The sequence below is a fragment of the Loxodonta africana genome, chromosome 4 (genome assembly GCF_030014295.1).
Source record: "Loxodonta africana isolate mLoxAfr1 chromosome 4, mLoxAfr1.hap2, whole genome shotgun sequence".
Classification (NCBI taxonomy): Eukaryota; Metazoa; Chordata; class Mammalia; order Proboscidea; family Elephantidae; genus Loxodonta; species Loxodonta africana.
Window position 1 is genome coordinate 119,983,679 of NC_087345.1, and position 15,090 is coordinate 119,998,768.

Here is a 15,090-nt window from a genome sequence, read left to right on the forward strand (position 1 = left end):
GAATCTTGAGATGGGGAGATTATCCTGGATCACCTGGGTTATGTAATAACAAGGGTCCTTATAAAGAGGGAGGCAGAGGGGCTGAGTTAGAGAGAGGGATGGAGATGTGACCAGAGAAGCAGAGGCTGCAGTGATATTATTGCTGTAAGGCAGCCACTAATCAAAGAATGCAGGTGGTCTCTAGAAGCTGAAAAATGCAAGGAAACAGATTTTTCCCTAGAGCTTTTAGAAAGAACCAACCCTGCCAACTCCTTGATTTTTGCTCCATAAGACCCATTTTTTGAATTCTGACTTCTAGAAATGTAAGAGAATAAATTAGTGGAATTTTAAGCTACTAATCTGTAGCAATTTCTCACAGCAAAAATAGGAAACAAATACAATCTCTTCCTTTTTTTCCATTTATGACCTTGCATATATTGTTTTGTTCTATTTGAAACACTTTCCTGGGCCAACTCTATTAAATCCTATCCAGTATTAAAGACTCAGCCCACAGGCTTGCTTCTCCTGAAACCTTCTTATCATCACAGTTGGCAATACTTCTCAATCCTCGAAAACTCTGGGACACTATGTAGCACTGATAGTCCACTTATCACATATTCCTTCATTGAAGTTATTTGAGGCCAAGGTTTGATAGCGTCTTTGTTGTTCCATAGTTCTCCATCCAGGGATTTTACACATATTACACATACAGACTCTAAGACTGAAAGACTATTACCATAAAATATTTTTAAATCTTTCCAGTAATAATACATGAAACAGTGGATATTTTATGTAAAAATGCAAAAGGAAATTGTAACATACGTTTGCAACTTCATGCAATCCATTTAATATCTGTTGCATGTAATGATTTAGATCTCTGAACCTTTTGTGGTCTGAATTTGTAAAAGGTAAGTGCCACCAATGAGGAAACCTGTTTTAAAAGAAAAAAAATATATATATCTTTATTAGTTTGAAAATTGTCCTCTGAATTTTAGGATTGTTTATGAAGTTACAGCTGCATCAGATAGAAGGGCCAATATAAATATTTTAAAAAGCTGTAGTGTACACGGTTAATCCTGAAAGTTTTATAAATATAGCTGTGGTCACTTGTACTATTTTAACTGCCATCAATATTAGTTTAATTTAATTTAATTTACTAAATTATTTGTCCTTTTTTTACTGTATTTATGACAGACCACACATTTTTGTCCTTTAAGTACATGTGGGGGCTTACTTTCTGAAATTAATGATCCTTAATTTTCAAAAAGGTCAGTTTGAATTGTTTCTTCTGGATTCAGTAGATACATTGCTACACTAACTAAATTAAATATTTTAAACCCTGGCCTCAGGGGATCACTTAGATAGTGATGACTCAACTACTAAGTGACATATGCTTCCATCTGGCCTTAGACTCTTAGAACAAAGCAGCACTCTTCCCTGGAGTCTGACTTTGAGGATTTCCTCTGCAGTATATGGTGACTCGTCTTGATGGGTTAGGTTTGACAAATTACTGGGTGGGATGACGGAATAATCGGTAGCATTTGGCAACACATCTTTGCTGGTTAAATGCACCCTTTTAGGAACTATCTATCTTCCTCTTACTGCAGGTTGGCTGCTGCCTCATTCATACCTCTGCTTCTTGGTCAGGACTACTAAAGTCTTTTGCAGCTCTAAAGCTTAGGTATTAAAATTTTTCATCTTTATTTAGCTATCGTGAAAACTAATATCAATATGTAACTAATAAAAATATTACATGGAATTTATATATTTATTAAATATAAAAGGTAAAATTTGTTAATGTATTTGGTACATAGATGGATTGGGCTAGTTTTAAAAATTAGTTCATATAGCTGTGGACAAACTTTATTGCTAGAAAAAAACAGGATTCAACATCTATTCTATTCTATATATAGATGTAAAACCCAACATACATAGGTGTGTGTACTAAAAAATCATGTTTAGAAATAAGTCCACGAGAATTGAGGAATTCTGCTATAGTACCAAACCAAAATCCAATTGCTGTCAAGTCGGTTCTGACTCATATCGAGCCTACAGGACAGAGTAGAACCACCCCATAGAGTTTCTACAGAGCTGCTGACGGATTTGAACTGCAGACCTTTTGGTTAGCAGCCATAGCTCCTAACCACTGCGCCACCAGGGCTCCAGAGTGTTATTCAATTGTTTGAAATATTTTTTGAGTTATATGCCAAATATATCATGGTGATCAGTTATTGAAAATTATTTTTCATGGTCTTTTACCTGACAGTTTCATCAAGCACGCCCTCAATGTTATTGATAACAAAGATTTGGAAATACTTGACTTGAAAATAGATTTGATACGTGGTTATTAGAGTAATTAACTTTTCAACATGAATGCCAATATTTTGATTTACCTTTTTCTTTCGTCCTCAGAGGTTTTTGCATCTTGAAATAATGTTACAAAATAAGATTCTGTATGATTGGATAAGAACAATTGTAAAAGAGGAAGAGAGAATGGAAATTAACCCTTCTCAAGGAGATAAATCCTAAAGAAGACCATTAATTTTAAGGAAAATTTCCATGTCTGTGTAGTGTTGGAAGGTACCCCAGTGGTACAGAGAGCCGATGTGATGATCACTGTTATATACTATAACTAATTTGGATTTTATTCCTCATGACTGTGACTTTCTGATCATACTTCCCAGACTGGGTTTATGTAACTCTCACATGGTTTCTTTTATTAAATTTAGGAGTCAGAGGAAATCTTGCCCGCATCCTTTATTTACATGCAATTCCGAAAGGCTTAGCCCCTTTGGGAGTATTGACATACAATATTGTTCAGGGCACATAGGACTAAATGTTCCTCCTCTCCACAGATTGCTTGAATGGTTTTATAATCAGTTTAGGTACCCTTGCCAGCAAGTAGTTATGATTACAGCAGAATCTTAACTAAAGCTGCAAATCAAGAAGAGGCACATGGAGAAAGATTGTTAGCACTTTTAAAGTTTTCTGTTACAGTTACATCTTGGAGAGGTAAAAGTTTAGAATGGAGAAATTTTTAAAACAACAAAAAAGGGCAACCACTTAACAAGGGTTAACTTATATATGATTAATTAGTAGGGTACAGTGGCTATCACTGATGTTGAATTTAATATGTGAAGCCAAACTTTGAATTTTTTTTTGCTAGCAACCTCTTTTTTTAACTCAAATATTTTATCAGTTTATTTTTGTAAGTAATTCTTAAACCTGATGTAGTTTTAAAAGTTTCTAGAATGTTACTTCTCCCTCAGTCTCTTGAATATGGTCTTTCCAGGGTCTTGTCTTTTTCATGTTTAAAGCATCTGTATTTAAAAATCTCTGTGGCACCTGCAAGTATAGTTTTTTTTTGTTTTTCCATGAATGTGAACTTTACAATTATCTATATTGCACATATCTTTCTATCCGCTGATGGAATTATATATATTTATATTTTCAAAGGTGAATAAACCTGAAAGTCTAGTAAAAATCCACATATACAAAGTTTGTCAGGTAAGGCATGGACATCCACATTGCAAGAGGACCATTTACTTATAAAAACTCCAGTTTAAATAAAATAACTTTTGATTTACCTAAGTTCTAATACACAATTTTGGAGGAGCTTACCTTTTTAAAGTCAACATACACCCTTGTAATACGTGGTAGTCTGTTATTTAAATCTGGCTAGTTTTAAAAGATGGATTTTAGAAGGTTTATTTGAACAAGTTATTTTCATTATATTTTTAGTTTGCTTATGCTTAATATTTTTCCCATTATAACATGAATAGAGGCAATGATTTTTAAAATTGCTTCAAAATAATATAATAAATTTAGATACTCCTAGCCAAAATTAACAATTAATGACAATAAAAATGAGTTATTAATGTACTAGTTGATATTAATCAATTTTAATTATTTTTGTATAGAAAACAAATATCTCAGAGCTTTTTATTTGCAGCTGTTGGTTGAAAGGGAAGATCTATCCAATTTAATTCTGTGTTTTCAATTTCAATTTTATTTGCATAGAAAAAACCGAAAATATTAAATTTAAAAACAGGCAAAACAATTTACATGATAACTGATGAAAAAGCAAATAGGTTCTGAATTTTTCTGTCTACAAAATCAATGGCTGGAAGCAAAAAGAAAATTACAAATGTTCTATTTTATGAGACAAAAGATTCTTCACTCTGAGAACAATATAGACTCTCTGCTGAGATAGGTCAATGGCATTGGAGTCAGAATACTGTAGATCACCAATAGAAAATACCGTAACCATAATTTTCCCTTTGCTCAAGAACAAGTACTAAGGGCAAAACAATGTGCGGAGGGCAATGCCTTACTCTGGGAGCGTGAACGATGCAAACTGCTTCTGAAGTTGATTGTGAAATTTTGAAAACTGGTCAAATGATTTTTCTGTCAGGCTTGTTTGATTGTTACTGCGTGTCACCTGGATCAGATACAGCTGCATAAAGCAAACAGACCGAAATTAAAAGACAGCAATGTCTACCTGCAGTACTTTGTAATACATTCTAAAATTTGGTTTCATATAAACAAAAGCTAAGAGAAGTAATCTGTAAAGGCAGAATCAGCTGTAAACACAACATATAAAGATATCATCAGCTCATGTGCTGGGAACAGACTGCTTAACTTCTGCTGTTCTTTTCTCGTGGACACCGTAATTAGCTCTTGATTTATATTCTACCACTAGGCAGGAACTGTTCTCTTTGATGGTTCTCTACTAATAGCTCCGGTTGTTATGATTTCTCCTTATAACATCCTCCTTAATGGCACTTCTGCTCAAACTCTGTTTTCATTTGCATAGTAAAAAAAATCATGGTCTAAGGAAGGATGAGTAATATATTGGAAGGAGATCTGAGATGAAGTAAATGATACTTCAGACAAGATGACAGACTTGATACTTACCTGACAGTGTTTCCTGCTGAACCCTAAAATCGTTGCTCTTTGAATTGACTTGGTTGTACTCAGCATACAGGATTCCTGGGGAAAAGTCTGTGAAGTAGATTTGGCAGGGCTTACCGCTGACATTTGTGCCAGTGTGTGGATCAAATTATTCAATTTAACAGGGAAACACTCCAGACTTTCCTTTATTTTCCTAGAGAAATAAAAAAAAAGACAGTAACATTCCCCTGCGTTCACTCGTTTCACTTACTGTTTTGTTTCCTTGTGCTTGTTAGATGTGAGGAAAAAATCCAAGAACGATGTAGGTTTATTTGGAGTCCAACTATTAAAAGTTATTTTATAAACTTCAATTTCACATATTGAGTGGTCAGCAAAAATAAAAGAATCATGGTGAGATATAAAATTTTATTTGTAATACTGTCTTTTGTCTTTTTTTAGGTTTATTTGTTTTATTGTTTTTATATTTCGGGCTTATTCTTTTTTTTAAATAATATTTTATTGATATTTTGGTGAAAATTTACACAGCATGTTCCTGTTTGACAATGTCCACACAATTCATTCAGTGACATTAGTTACATTTATCAGAATGTGTCAACATTCTCTTTGTATTCAGTTTGTTCCCTTTCTAGTACTCTAGTTTCCCTGCCCCCTTACCTTCGTATCTTTGCTTTTGAGTAATTGTTGACCTTTTGGTCTCATATTGCTGGTTTTTAAGTAGGGGACCAATCTTATGTGTAATATCCTTTATTTTGTGTGCCACTTTGATATTTTGCTAAAGGTGATCTTAGGGAATAGGCTCGGTTCTAGGTCTATAGAGTGTCTCAGGGATAGTCTCTGGGAGTCATCTGTTCTCTACCGTTCCAGTTTGCCTGGCTTTTTTTTTTTTTTAATAAGAATTTGACTTCTGCTCCATATTTTTCTCACTTTCTACCTGTGACCAACTATTGTGATCCTACCTAGTCAGAATGGTCACTGGTAGAAGCCAGGCAACATCTAGTTCTTCTGGGCTCGGGGTAGATGAGGCTGTGGCCCATATAGACTTGTTTCCTCTCTGTGCTTTTGGTTAACTTCTTATTGTTCTGCTCCTGGAGAGTAGAGACCGGTAGTTGTGTCTTGGATGGCTGCTCACAAGCTTTTAAGATCCCAGATGCTGCTCACTTCACTAGGACGCAGATCATGATTTTTGTGAACTATGTTATGCCAACTGACTGAGTTGTCCCATGAGGTCCTAAGCCTTCAAACCCAGAAAACCATCGTTGGAAGGTGTTTGGTTATGTCTAAGGAGTATCCACATTTGTGTCTTCAGTGAATATATGCCTGCACCCACATATTTGTATTTACCCTGTTCTCAGCTCTGTACTCACCTGTATACCAATTTGTTTCTACCCAGCTGTATATGCTCAATCATTTTTACTGTGGTTATAATATGCTCACCACATCCATTTTTGATGCTGCTTTTTCCATCACCAAAAAATAACTAGTTTCTACAGTATAAAGCATACTTTTCCCACCCCCTTCTCTCTCTGGTAACTACCAATAAACACTGACCTATGTTTTTTTTTTTATGTTTATCAACTCTTATCTTCTTATAAAAGAGGGATCATACAATATTTGTCCTTACGTGCTTGACTTATTTCACTTAGCATTATGTCCTCCAGGTCCATCCATGTTATATGTTTCCTGGACTCATCATTGTTCTTTATGGTTGCATAGTATTCCATTGTATGTATGTGCCACAATTTGCTTATTCATTCATTGATAGGCCCTTCAGTTGTTTCCATTTATTTGCTATTGTGAATAAAGCAGCAATGAACATAGCTGTGCATATGTCTGTTCATGTTATTATTTTTAGGTCTCTAAAAAAAAGGGTATATACCTAGGAGTGAGATTGCTGAATCATAGGTTAGTTCTAGTTTTTTAAGAAATCACCATGCTATTTTCTATAGTGGTTATATCATTTTATAGTCCCACCAGTAATGGATAAGGGTTCTAATCTTCTCACATCCTTACCAACATTTGTTATATGTTTTTGTTTTTTTTAATCAGTGTCATTTTAGCCAGGGTAAGATGGTATCTCATTGTAGTTTTGATTTGCATCTCTTTAATAGCTAATGAAAATGAGCCCTGGTGGCACAGTGGTTAAGTGCTTAGCTGCTAACCAAAAGGTCGCTTATTCAAACCCACCAGCTGCTCCTTGGGAGAAAGATATGGCAGTCTGCTTCTGTAAAGGTTTACAGCCTTGGAAACCCTACGGGACAGTCCCTGGAGAAGGACATCATGCTTGGTAAAGTAGAGGGTCAGCGAAAAAGAGGAAGACCCTCGATGAGATGGATTGACACAATGGCTGCAACAATGGGCTCAAACATAGCAACGATTATGAGAATTGGCACAGGACTGGGAAGTGTTTTGTTTTGATGTACATAGAGTTGCTATGAGTCAGAGCTGTCTCCACAGTATCTAACAGTAACAACACAATGGCTAATGATCATGAACATTTTTTCATATCCTTGCTGGCTGCCTGGATATTCTCTTTGGTGAAGGTTCTGCTCACGTCCTTCGACCATTTTGTGATTTGGTTGTTTGTCTTTTTGTTGTTGAGCTGTTGCAGTTTTGTATAAATTTTAGAGAATAAACTCTTACTGAATAAATCATTTCTGAAGATTTTTTCCCAGTCTGTAGGTTGTCCGGCTTTTTTTGATGAGCATAAGTTCTTAATTTTTAAGAAGTCCCATTTATCTGTTTTGTCATCTTCTATTTGTGCATTGGTTGTAACATTTGTTATCCTATTTTTACGAAAGATTAGATTCCATAGTTTTCTCCCTATGCTGTCTTCCAGGAGTTTTATGGTTTTAGGTTTAACCATTAGATCTTTGATCCCTTTCGAGTTAGTTTTTACATATGGTGTGAAGTATGGGTCCTGTTTCATTTTTCTGCAGGTGGATATCCAGTTTTGCAAGAACCTTTTATTAAAGAGACTGTTTCTGCCCCACTGAATGGCCTTTGACTCCTTATCGAAAATCGGTTGTCCATAGACGGCTGGGTTTAATTCTGAGTACTCAATTCTGTTCCACTGGTCTACGTACCTATCATTGAACCAATACTAGGTTGTTTTGATTACAGCGGCTGTATAGCATGTTTTGATACTGGAAAGTGTGACGCCTCCTGCTTTGTTCTTTTTCTTCAATATTGCTTTGGCCATTTGGGGTTTCTTTCCTTTCCGTATGAAGTTGGCCATTAGTTTTTCATTCCGGTAAAGAATGTTGGAATTTGTATCAAGATTGCATCGTATCTGTAGGTTGCTTTAGGTAGAATTGACATTTTCACTATACTAAGTCTTCCAATCCATAAGCGCAGGATGTCTTTCCATTTTTGTAGGTCTCTTTTTGTCTCTTGTAGTAATGTGTTATAATTTTTCCTGTATAAGTCTTTTATATTCCTGGTTAGGTTAATTCCTAGGCATTTTATCTATTTGGGGGCTATTGTAAATGGTAGTGTTTTCTTGATTTCTTTTTCATAGTTGTTTTTGTTAGTGTAGAGGAATCCAAGTGATTTTTGTGTGTTGATCTTGTACCTTGCAATGTTGCTAAATTATTTTATTAGTTCCAGCAGTTGTCTTGTGGAATCTTTAGGGCCTTCTATGTATAGGATCATGTCATCTGCAATTAGAGATAGTTTTATTTCTTCCTTTCTGATTTAGATACTTTTTATTTCTCTTTCTTGTCTTATTGCTCTGGGTAGGACTTCCAGTACAATATTGAATAAGAGTGGTGATAATGGGCATCCTTGTCTCAAAAGGGAGGCTTTTAAAGGGAGGGCTCTCAGCCTTTCTCCATTGAATATAACGCTGGCTGTAGGTTTTGCATATATGCTGTTAATTTTTTGAAAAATTCTCCTTCTGTTCCTATTTGCTGAGAGCTTTTATCAGGAAGTGGTGTTGAATTTTATCAAATATCTTATCCACATCAATTGATATGATCACATGGTTTCTTTCTTTGTTTTATTTATGTAGTGAATTACACTGATTGATTTTCTAATGTTGAACCTCCGTTGTAATCCTGGAATGAATCCCACTTGATCATGGTGTATGATTTTCTTGATATGTTGCTGATGTCTGTTGGCTAGAATTTTTGTTGAAAAATTTTAGATCTATGTTCATAAGGGGTATTGGTTTGTCAATTTCTTTTTTTGTAATGTCTTTGCCTGGTTTAGGTATCAGGGTTATGCTGGCTTCATAGGAAGAGTTTGGTAGTGTTCCTTCCTCTTCTGCGTTTTAGAAGAGATTGAGTATGATTGGTGGCAACTCTGAATGTTTGGTAGAATTCCCCATTGTAGCTATCTTGTCCTGTGCTTTTTTTTCCTGGCAGTTTTTTGATGACATCTTCATTTCTTCTTTTGTTATGGATCTGTTTAAATTTTTACCTCTGTCTGTGTTACTTTGTGTAGGCAGCATGTTTCTAGGGATTTGTCCATTTCATCTAGGTTTTCAAATTTGTTGGAGTACAATTTTCCATATTAATTATTTATGATCTACTTTATCTCTGTTGGATCATTTGTAATGTCACCAATTTCATTTCTGAATTTGGTTATTTGTCTCTTGTGTTTTTTTTTTTCTTTTGTCAATCTGGTGAGTAGTTTGTCTATTTCATTAATGCTTTCAGAGAAACAACTTCTGGTTTTGTTTTTTCTACTTCATTTACTTCTGCCCTGATCTTTTATTATTTTCTTTTTTCTGGTAGTATTTGGCTTCATTTGCTCTTACTTTTCTATTTGTTCAAATTGCTGGTTTAAGTTGAGGATCATTCTTTTTATATTTTAATTTAAAACTATTCAAAATATTTACATAATTCCAAAAGTTAAATCTACAAAATAAGGTATATTCAAAAAAGTCTAGCTCCTATCCCTGTACACTCCATCCATTTCCTTCACTCACCCTATATTTAAACATTAAAAAATATTATGGTTCAATATTCATTGTATAATTTTTTTAGTATTTCATTTTACTTTGGTTATGTGTGTGTTATCTTCCCAACTATCTTAGAAAAAAATTAGCATACTATATTCAATATATAAGCATTTCATATGAAATGTTTTGTACTTTGAGGTCTTTTTTTGGGGGGAAGGTATTTCTGTTATTTATCTATTTAAGAAGGCTTGCATTTTTATTCTAATGGTATACTATCTTTATGCAATGCCCTTGGTCCTTCTTTTATTTTGATTATTTTCTTTTGATTCTCTATTAAGAGAAATATTGAAGTCAGCTAGTAACCTTTTTTTTTTTCCCCCTCCTTCACCATATTGCACTAGGAAGACCTCCAGTGCAATATTAATTGGAAGGGGTGATAGCAAACATTTTGTGTTTGTTCTGCTCACAAAGAAAAAGCTTTCAGTGTTTCACTATTAATTATAATGCTTTCTGTAATTTTTTAGCTATAGGTTAAGAATGTTCATTTCTATTTCTAGGTTTTTTTTAGTGAATGATTTTGAATTTTATCAACAGCACTTTCTGTAACTATTGAGGTGATCATATGATGTTTCCCCTTTAATTTGATAACTACTGAGTTTTGAATGTTTATCTTCTAGCCACTTATTTTACTAAACATTTGTTATTCCCAATATATTTTCTTTTTACTGATTCTCTGGGATTATTTTTATTTACTGTCTTATTCAATATAACAAAGCTTAAATATAGAGTTTTACTATTAATATAAAAACCCACAGCCATCAAGTTGATTCTGACTCATAGCAATACTATAGGACAGAGAACTGCCCCATGGGGTTTCCAAGGCTGTAATCTTTACAGAATCAGACTGTCAGATCCTTCTCCCACAAAGTGGCTGGTGGGTTTGAACTGTAACCTTCCCAATAGCAGCTGAGCGCTTAACCTGTGTGCTACCAGGGCCTCATTATGTTTTTTCTGATATTATCCAGGAAAATTTTCACATGTATGTATGATGTTAATTTAAATTTTCTCATATTCCCAGCTTACTGAAATTTTCTAAGAGAAATTGATATTAGATGTAACCAAATACTGCTTTTCTGGGATGGCATCTATCAAAGTTATGCATCGCCTTCCTGAAAACCAATCTGTCATATCCTCAATTTTGACAACATAGTTCAGTAATGTTTAATAATTTTTTCCTCAAGTTTATAACAATTCAAGATCATTTAGCTAGTTCAGGTCTTAGACCTTGTTGGTTAAACTTCAAGCTTTTCATTATTACTCATCAATGTAGTAAAAATTTGCAAAGAAATTTAAAATATAACTCTCATATGACTCTTTTCCACAGTATTCATTACGTTTAAAGATGTACTTTGAATTTATGGGTACACAGTGAAGTTTGGAACATAAATTTCTTTCCTCATCAGTGCTTTAAAGACATGAAGATAATAGTGATTGTTGTTGTGAAGTCAAGTCAGTTTCGACTCAGAGTGACCCTATATGACAGAGTAGAACTGCCACTTGGGTTTCTTGGCTGTAATTTTTATGAGGGGCAGATCACCAGGTCTCTTCTCTCATGGAGTGGCTGGGGAGTTTGAACTACCATCAGCGGCCAAACGCTTAGCCATACCAGTCATGATTAATGGGGACCCTACCATTCATTCGACAAACAAGTACTGAACACATTTCGTATGTTGGCATGGAAAGCTCTAAGATAACAACATGTACCCATATCTCATTAAGACATGTCTATGAATCATGAATATTAAGTTCTGATGTCCTCTCTCTCACAAAATCTCAAGGATGTTCATTTCTTATTCTTACAATTAAGATGTAAGAAGACTGAAGATTAAGGGTGAATCTTTATGAGAATACCATAATTTTTGGACAGACCTTCACCCAAACCCATCCCTTGTTCTTGGGTAGCATCTCTTGTCTTTCAGGCTTAACAGGTAAGACAAAATAAACTCAAACAAATCAACAAACATGCAAAAACTGACTCTGACTCACGGCACCCCGTGAATTTCAGAATAGACCTGTGCTTTGAGGGATCTCCATGGCTGTGACCTTTAGAAAGTAGATCGCCATGTCTTCCTTCAGAGGAGCCTCGAGGCAGGTTGGTGGGTTCAAACCACTGACATTTTGAATAGAAGCCAAGGACTTAACTGTTTGCACCACTGGCTGCCCAGGCAAAAGAGTACTGTTAAATATTACCCAACTTGGAATTCAGGTTCTGAGAGCAGCAGGCTTCATGCTTCTGTGAGAATTTTATTTACCCAGGGAGCAGCTCACTGATTTGTTTTCAGTTTTATGGAAGTATCAGCAGGAGTATGCTTTGGATTACCCTTAAATTTCAGGTCCATAGTAGCAGCTGGAAGGGTCCCAGCTCTTAATTCTCCTAAAGGGACCTCCAGGCAGTCTTAATAAATGCTTCTAACTCTACCTGCTAGACACTGTTCTGTGTGCTGGGACTACAGATGTCAAGAACTATAGATGTATACAGGGAGTATACAGTCTTTAGCAGGTGCTGCATGATAAATGCCTTCTGATAAATTTTTCATCCTTAGAGAAAAGCAATACAATTATAATAATAGGTAAGACAAAGATCAAGAGAGGTTAAATGCATACCAAAGGTGACATAACCTAGGAAGTAGTAACCAAGGAATCCCAACTCACATTTATCAGATTCCAAAGTCCTTGCTCTCATTGCGGACTGTGTACAATTAAGAGTCTTTCAACTTTGTTTTAAAGAGACAAATATGCCAGTAGATTTAGTGTGGAAGCCCCAGACAGACTAAAAGCATTAATGACAATGATGACAATTTTCCCTAGAAATAACCGTAGGGCAGATTTTTTTTTTTTTTTTTTACAGATACGTCTAGCAGCCAGGGAACATAGTCCAAAGGACCCACAATAACAATAACAAAATTTCTTAAGTCTTAGGTCCTATCGTAAAAATATGTACTAATATTGTATTATACTTCATAATATATGTACTGTTTTATGTAATATAAATTTTCAATTGCTTATCATCAGCAACAACCATTACTAACAGGTTTCCTAGTTAGGTGGGTGTGAATGGGCAATTGAGTCTATCAGTCTCAGAAAAATGGGTTAAATTCAGGAGCTCTGACATTCCTTATCAGGCTCAGAGTTTAGGCAGAGTTTTTACCCTTAGATTAAATATTATAATATTCTTGAAACCACATGTATATTAATATGTGACTAAATACGACAAGTTTTTTTTTTTTCTTACTTTATGAGCCACATCAGGATAATCATTGATGAGAGATAACTTGTAATGCTGTGAAATAAGCCATTGAGGGTAGGTTCTCAGGCAATACTTGACAAATTTCAACAAGAGCATATCGTTTTATTGACAGTTCAAGTTGATGATACCATTTGGCAGTTTGTAGAATACCTGTTTCACTGGCCCGTCTCTTTAACAGTCTCTGGGAAATAATTTTCAAAAGTCTTTTTCTGTGAAGGAATTTGCATGAGAATATTCTTTATTTTACCACTGGCATTGTAATTTTATAATATATAAATGGAAGGAGAATTTCAGGTGACTCACATGCTTCATGAACAAATTTCTTCATGCAACTCTCAAACTTCATTTTTACTGCAGTGGTTTTGGCATGTGCAATAAACACATTAGAAGTCCCTGGGTGGTGCCAACAGTGAAGCGGTCACCTACTAGCTGAAAGGTTGGTAGTTTGAATGCACCCACTCACCCACCCTGAGACGCCTTGGAAGACAGGCCTGGAGATTCCTTCCTAAAGGTCACAGCCTTAAAAACCCTAGGGAGCAACTCTACTCTGCACACAAGGGGTTGCCATGAGTTGGAATCAACTCAATGGCAACTAACAACAATAAACACATTAATTTTTCTTTTTTTATTTGTGTTACTAACTGAGAGGTTCGGTTTCTATACCACTCTTATCCATTCAGAGAAAATAATGTATTTATTCAACTTGTCACAATTTGTTTTATTCCATGGAGAATAATATTAGTTCATCACTGAATTTGTAATCTATAAAGTATCTGATCAACACTTTGTCATACTTAAGCCTGGAGCATCTAGGTAGTAAAGAACACTATCGAGATAATTCCTATTTTGTTACAAATTCATGTAGGACCCATAAATATTCAAAGGTATAGTTTAAAGGGAAAACAAATAATTCCAAAATGAATATTTCTCACGCATACTGGGTGTACAGTAAAAAAAAAAAAAAAAGTTTCTCTTTGTGCATTTCTATTTTAAAAAACTCCAGATCATCTGATATGGAAAAGGGCATCTGATGATTTTGGTTGTGCATGTATGTGACATATATGTACACAAGTGCGAACACAAAGATGTAAACTTTACATTCTAACTCTTCGAATAAAATAGATACTTTAAAAGTATATGCTATGGGGGGGTGGGGCCAAGATGGTGGACTAGGTGGACGCTACCGCGGATCCCTCTTGCAACAAAGACTCGGAAAAACAAGTGAATCGATCACATACATAACAATCTACGAACTCTGAACAACAAACACAGACTTAGAGATGGAGAACGAACAAGTACGGGCAGACAGCGATCGTTTTCAGAACTAGGAGTCAGCGTACCAGGCAGGTGACCTTCGGAGCCCGATCTGGGGCAGAGCCCAGGCGGGCTGACGGCACAGACAAGGGGCCCAGCCCTACCCCCCCGAACCCATCCCGGGAGGGAGTCTAGCTGGTTGGTGCGGGTGGTGTAGCGGCGCAGCCAGTGGGAGAAGCACCTGGGGGGCAGTGACTGATCTTGGAGCGTGGAGAACAGCGTCCCAGCCGGGGAGCTGTCCGGCCGGGAGTTTGGCGGGAAGCGGGCGTGGCTCGAGCGTGGGGATCAGCTGTATTTCCCTAAAGCGGCCCCGGGGGGAGGCCCAGACGTTCATGCAGGGGATGCCCACCCAGTTCGCGCGTGCGGCATGGAGCACCAGAGGGAGAAGTCCCTGGGAGGAAGTGACTGGTCTCGGAGCGGGGAGAGTAGCGTCCCAGCCAGGGAGCTGTCCCGCTGGGATTTTGGCACGCGTGGGCGGGGCGTGAGCGCAGGGCCCAGTTATATTCCCCTGAATAGACCCTGGAGGCAGGCCAACCCGTTCCTGCGGGCGACGCCCACCCAGTTTGCGCGAGTGGAGTGGCGCGCCGGAGGGAGAAGTCCCCGAGAGGAAGTGACAGGTCTTGGAGCGGGGAGAGTAGCGTCCCAGCCAGGGAGCTGTCCCGCCGGGTTTTTG

General features: G+C 36.5%; 1 protein-coding gene across 2 annotated transcripts in view; it reads right to left on the reverse strand.

The window, feature by feature from the left end:
• Positions 1 to 15,090, reverse strand: part of PIK3C2G (phosphatidylinositol-4-phosphate 3-kinase catalytic subunit type 2 gamma) — a 389,187-nt gene that overhangs the window by 68,383 nt on the left and 305,714 nt on the right. For both annotated transcript variants that reach the window (XM_064284537.1, XM_064284535.1), the window contains 3 exons: positions 4,897 to 5,086; positions 4,314 to 4,435; positions 802 to 910 (listed from right to left, as the gene is read on the reverse strand). In XM_064284537.1, the coding sequence (XP_064140607.1) occupies positions 802 to 910; positions 4,314 to 4,435; positions 4,897 to 5,086 (421 nt within the window). The remainder of the gene's footprint in view (positions 1 to 801; positions 911 to 4,313; positions 4,436 to 4,896; positions 5,087 to 15,090) is intronic.